At 39.4% G+C, this 6,168-nt stretch overlaps 1 protein-coding gene and 1 long non-coding RNA gene across 4 annotated transcripts; both read right to left on the minus strand.

Annotated features, from left to right (window-relative positions):
- Positions 1-149: 149 nt before the first annotated feature.
- LOC128888473 (uncharacterized) lies at positions 150-2,339 on the minus strand. Of its 2 annotated transcripts, none has more exons than XR_008460281.1 (3): positions 2,179-2,339; positions 1,089-1,607; positions 150-757 (listed from the first exon to the last, which is right to left on the minus strand). It is a non-coding gene; the product is annotated as an uncharacterized LOC128888473 (long non-coding RNA). The 2 variants fall into 2 exon arrangements; XR_008460274.1 differs by having other exon boundaries at positions 1,399-1,607; positions 2,129-2,339.
- Positions 2,340-2,690: 351 nt separating this feature from the next.
- LOC128892166 (uncharacterized) lies at positions 2,691-5,382 on the minus strand. 2 transcript variants are annotated; one of them, XM_054152351.1, is made up of 3 exons: positions 5,051-5,382; positions 4,276-4,343; positions 2,691-4,209 (listed from the first exon to the last, which is right to left on the minus strand). In XM_054152351.1, the coding sequence occupies exons 1-3, from the start codon at positions 5,122-5,124 to the stop codon at positions 3,914-3,916; spliced, it is 438 nt and encodes a 145-aa protein (XP_054008326.1). In that variant the 5' UTR covers positions 5,125-5,382; the 3' UTR covers positions 2,691-3,913. The 2 variants fall into 2 exon arrangements, with proteins under 2 accessions (XP_054008326.1, XP_054008317.1); XM_054152342.1 differs by having other exon boundaries at positions 2,691-4,343; positions 5,051-5,363.
- Between the last annotated feature and the right edge of the window lie 786 nt (positions 5,383-6,168).

Genomic DNA, 6,168 nt, shown 5'->3' on the forward strand with positions numbered 1-6,168 from the left:
GGGATGAATTGACCCGTTTTAACAGTAGGTTTACGGGAGATTCTTTATCAGATTTTTGTTACAGAAACAATGCTTGGACACGTGATGTCGATTTATGAAAGTTAACACTAAACCTACCTGACTACTTAAAGAGACTTTTCCTTAATTTTCTAAGAAATTTAATTGTGAGTTGAATGGTAGGTTTAATGTAATTATGAAATACTATATAAATATTCTCGTCAAAATAACGTATATTATTGAATTATATATCAAATCTCTACTAGAGAGTTAATCTGATCAAATTGAATTGTAAATATCAACGAACAGCTTTTTAATTCATCGAAATACACGGTCTTGCGCTTAATTGTTTCTCGAGCACACGTGTCGGTTTGATTCCGTCCCTACTTTTCTCGAATCCGGTATATCTTCACTTTCTTCATCCCCGCTGTATCTGGCTGAGCGCGTGTGCGGTCGACGCGTCAATTACATCTGAATCGAAGGCGTCGTCTCATCGTGATTACGTCGCAAAAACAAAAGCTGCTCGACTTTCGTCGATCGGTTCGATTAGGAGAGGGTCTGACGGCGCGTCCACTCGCTCGCATGATCGTTCAGCAATCGTCACATGGTCCCTAATAACCGTGCATCGACCGTACCTTCGATCGAGAAACCGCAGATACTTGTATCGCTTCCGTTCTCTTCGTTGAATTCAAACTTTCCTCGAAATACAAGCGTACCGTGCATGACAGGATGAAACTGAACCTCCAAACTGTACGATACTCTGTAATTTACAAAAGAAGACATATCAGAAAATGTTCGAATGATTTGTTTCTGTCGAATGAATATTTTGTATCTTTATTATAATATTGGGTTGTTCGGAATGTCCATGCCGATTTTTGGTAGATGGTACAGGTCTGAATATATCGAAGTGATTGAAAACAAATAACATGTACATCCCTTAAAAGGTATAAAGGTTGTGGAACAAAATGGCACCTATGTAATTCAATAAATATATATTAAAATTCAAACGTGTTTTTGAAGTTTCCTCATAAATTGGCACGAACTTTCCGGACAACCTAATAATAACGTATAATTATCTCGTAGAACGTAACAGTGCAGTTTGTAGAGTTTGGTTCGTCTCGGTTGCAACGCACGGTTTCATTGTTAATTGTACGAACAAGCGTAGGACTCAGGGATTTATGAATGATTCGGTGGAGTGAATGAACGTGGCTGGCGCATGCGCCCCGCCAGATTCCATTCCCATTCCGATTCTCGCTTCTATTCTCATCGCTTTATCCTTTTCCCCGGCCTCTGCCCGGCCACCGTGAACACACAACAGTTTTAGAATTCATAAAAAGATCCTACGCTCCGAGTGGAACCCTTATCAAGTCCTCCAACCAACATGCAGCAACGGGAACGCACATTACTCCCGTCCGTTAGAAAATATTTGCACAATCGTGACGTCTCTCCTGGTAAATTAGACCGTAGAGCGTTGTAGTTTCCAGTTCCTGGCGGGCGCAGCCCTTTCAAAGTCGGATAAGGAAGAGATAAAGTCGCTTTACCCCCCGCGCAGTTTATCTGTCCTCAGAAATGGTCCTAAACAATCTTCTTGTCGCGGAACATAGACGAACCTGTAACGAAACTTATTTTTAGAGCATTCATTCTAAAGAAAAAAAATACTATTGCATCTATAGCTTTCATTGCACGTATCGCCAATTATCGGTGTCAATCATCATGTTCGGATAATCGAACGATGAAAATATGAACAGTGAACACGTGTTTTAGACTGGAACGCGCCACGAATCGATAATCGCTGTCCGTATGAGACTTGCGCGTCGATACAATGAGGAAAAAAAATATTTGAAATGCATGTAACGGTTGCAATAGGAGGTTGCAGCTTGTAGGTACAAGCACCGAACGCAGGCCTCCCTTTTTAAAATTCCCAGCTGACAGTCAAAAGGCGACAATGCTGCTGAATATTGAACGCGATGTTCCTTTGGAATGCCATTCTTCATGAATGACCAAGACAACATTCGCGGGGTTACGATATCCTTTATAAAAATTACTTCTCTGTGATTAAACGCGATGGCTGCAGAGATTTGATATATTTAATATTTAATGAATTTTACGATCCGCTGCGAGAAAAACGCACAGGATACGTCATTGTGCGACGATAATCCAAGAAAAATGCGCCACGAGCACCTGCCACTTATTTCATCTGGTTTCCTCCGTCCTTTTTTACACCCTCGCTCTTCCTTAGCGTCCATTAAACGTGGCTCGCCTCCACGGAGCAGAATGAAAGGGCAAGTGTTTGCCGAACAATTTCCCTCCGCGGATAATGGTTAACCCAGAGACCCATAATTTCATCGATCGAGGACTCCTGCTTGCTTTCGAATACTTCTTTTGTCTCGAACCTCCCCTGAAAACCAGAATAAGTCGATGTACTACGACAATTCTACAACGGTGTCGATTAATATAATAAATATGTACTATACGTACGGACGGTCATAAAACTATAAAATCTACAGTCTAGTATTCATCACAAAAAATCTGAGAAAATTGAATCTACAATATCATAATTTTAAAGAATCTGAATCTAAAAAGAATATTAATGCTACATCATCAAGAATAACTCGAGATTGTTAAAGTTGCGGTAATGTCATTCCAGTGATGGAATCGCGCGTGTTATAAATAAAATGCGACCATATGCTCTGCCTACGAGGTATTTATTGGCGTCTCATGCGAGCGCACTTAATTATAAACCCCCGTAACAGAGTAAACACAGGGATTCTTTAAGACCGCCCTGAAAGCATAACATCTGTTGCATTACGGGGGATTATCTTATCTCAAATTGTTTTAACGCCCTTTGGAACTCATTACGCCGGGGATTAAGGCAATCAGATTAGGCGGAGGCCAATAATACGCGTGTCCGAAAATAAAAACTGAAAGCGAACGCAGGGAGGCCGGAATCCGATCTCGATGTTACTGGATGCCATCTGTCGGTTCTTCGCATAAAGTGTTTACATTTATACGCCATTGTGAAACGTTACGTACAATTCTTTGAGATAAAATTACACATGTACTTAATCAACGTCCCACTCAGAATACAGATAGTTATTTTTAAGTGGAATTGAAGTATATTATCGATAGATTATCGATACGGTAATTGATAGATTACACATAGAATACTTAAGAGATAGAGGCATTAACCTTATGTTTAAGTATCCTTAAGTTTTGAACATTGAGAGTCTCCGATACAAATCGACAGCAGTTAATTCAAATGTCAGACAGGTCACGCGTGAACGTAAAACAGAACCGCGTTGTTGAATTTTTTTGCGCAAAATTACGGCTGGCTGTTAATTAAGCTAACGCGAAATGCGATACGTGCCAATTACATTTTAATGGGAGAGGGTTATGGTGAAGAACACACCGTAATATAACTGTTCGTTAAGAATCTCCTCGCCCACGTTAATTGGGAAGTTACTGTCGAAATTGTTAACGCGAAACGTTGAATAACCTTGATCGTAACGGAGCATTCTAATTAGCTGCTGTCTCACGACAATTAGGCGAGATACGTTTGGGAACGATCGCGCTATGGTACACCTGACTTAAACTTAGTTAACTCTGAGTCAAGTTTGAAATTTCTAGGCAATTAAGCGACTTTCAATTAGAACGAATTTGAATTTCGGGGAAAAAGGACTTCTAAGTTTTCAATTTTTATTTTCGAAACTAAACGTCGCACGAATGATCTGTAAATACAGAAAAGTTTCGTCTTGTCGTTCCCTATAAGATAATATTTTTTTAAAGTCTGCTGTTCTTACAATTTTCACGAAAAAAACGTCCCCAATGACGAACGGGTTAATGGGTGAACGCGTCGAATGGACGACGTCGTTTTTATCGAATAATTGCGGCCTTGAGCTTTCGAGCGACCCATTTCCTATTCAGCAGATTTGCAGGTTTTGTGCCCGAGACAAACGTCCAGACAACACTTTTCCCATTCGTCGCAGTCATCATCGCGGTGGCATAAAGACGGCGGCGAATACCAATCGTAAATCCGTGGACAGTGTGCTCTCAACGGCGGGCAATATTTCTTCGCTTTTTTCTCGGTTTCTATCTCGGTTACGACTATTTCCGGCCACGACGAGTGAGACAGAGGAAATTCACCGACGCTTATCCAGAGCCACGGATGCAAGAAGAAATGCCAGACGTGCTCCATCCAGCCCTCGTGTTTCCCTGTTGGACAGCAATAATATCGATGATCGGACGTTTTACACCAATATCTGCAGTGACGATCGTGACCTTTTCCGTGACCTTTCGTCGAGCAAACGTAAGCGACGAACAAAAGACTCGCTAACAGGAAACGCATCCTGAAACAGAAATTTGAGTTTTATTAGGTTAGGGAGTATAGTTGAAATGTGGTGGGAGGATGGCTGTGTTGTATAGTTGCATTGTAGTGGAAGGATGGTAGCGTGATACTAAAAATGTGTAGTTGTGAGATACAGATGCATGGTATAGTTGCAGTACAATAGCACAACGAAACAGTATAGTAGCACAATGGTACAGTATAGTTGCACAATGGCACTGTATAGTTGCACAATGGCACAATAAATGTATAGTCTCACATTATAATTGCATAGTATAGTAAAACAATAGTACATTAAATGTATAGTTGCAATGTAGTAGCACAATGGTACAGTATAGTTGCACAATGGCACAATAAATGTATAGTCGCTCAATGGCATAGTATGGTTGCACAATGGTACAGTATAGTTGCACAATGGTACAGTATAGTTGCACAATGATACAGTATAGTTCCACAATGGCAGAATAAATGTATAGTCGCACATTATAATTGCATAGTATAGTAGAACAATAGTACATTAAATGTATAGTTGCAGTGTAGTAGCATGTATAGTTGCACACTAGTATGTAGTAGCATTGTACAGTCTTCTGTATAACATAATTATTTAAATAACATGTTAATTCATATTATAATAGAATAACAAACAATAGAAAAATGCAGAGAATTTGTTAATCTCATGTGTGTAATTATATTATAATTGATTTAATTTACCTCGAAAAAAATCGTGGAGTATCGTGCTCAGAGCTGTCCTGGCGTCTGTCTAACGCACGCACCGCGACGAACATCCTTATAAGTCGAGGAAAATCTTTTCCTTCTTAAAATTCCGTCGCTAGACAAACGCCAATTAGCATACTTTTCATCCCCAGCTCGTTACTCGTTGACTTTACTAGATGTGACTGTCGAACGTCCAATTAGAAATTTAATATCGCGAAACGTCCGAGTGACGTTTCTTAGAAGTAACAATGCGAACAACGAAAATTTAACGGCCAGGGAAGAAAACCACTTTCCATAGAAAACGGTACTCGTACGTAAGTCACGATTCGTTATTGTAATCTCGAAGTTACGATTCTTTTACGCTGCTTCTGCTAGCTTTACGAAGTTTCGAAACTCATTCTTGTCGAGAAGTTCTCTGCCCTAAAATGATCTCGTACGACGTTTTGAAACAGGTCTTCGAATTCGTCTTGAAAATGGCTGTTACCCGCCTAAAGAAAAAAGTATTGCGTTCCATTTAAAACAATGAAGGTACCCTCCATCCAGAAAGAAAATAATTACCGTAACTTTCTTCCTCCCTCGAAACTGATTACTTTTTGTCTGAACAATATTTCAATACGTCTTCAAATTTCACAGATAATCAGTCAACAATTAAATCACTAGGACGGATTCTCTAGATGGACCTCTAGGTGGATTCTAGAAACAAAACCAAGTGGCTCATGACGGATTCTCATTGGTCCTCTTGTCGCAGTCAGTAAGGAACTTATTTATATTTAAAAAAAGGAAACGGAGACATTAGAATTAGACTCAAGTGAGAAATATTTGCTTCTCATTTTTAAGAGAAGAGAATCTACTTTGATATGGTTTCGATTTTATTCTAATACCAACAAAATCACGTCTGTTTAGTTTAGTGTTTAGTAATACCAAGTGAGGTATTATAATTATATCATGTGAAATTTTATATTGGTATTATAATACCAATTATAATATCAAGAAGTCATGAAGACTGTATAAGGAGATCCAACTCCATAAAAAAATTACTAGAAAACTGTTATCAAAATCCCGAGCTTTAAGTTATGAATATTTCACCCACTCGCGGCGCAAGTGCGCACAACTAC

Source organism: Hylaeus anthracinus, unplaced genomic scaffold (genome assembly GCF_026225885.1).
Source record: "Hylaeus anthracinus isolate JK02 unplaced genomic scaffold, UHH_iyHylAnth1.0_haploid 0, whole genome shotgun sequence".
Lineage (NCBI taxonomy): Eukaryota > Metazoa > Arthropoda > Insecta > Hymenoptera > Colletidae > Hylaeus > Hylaeus anthracinus.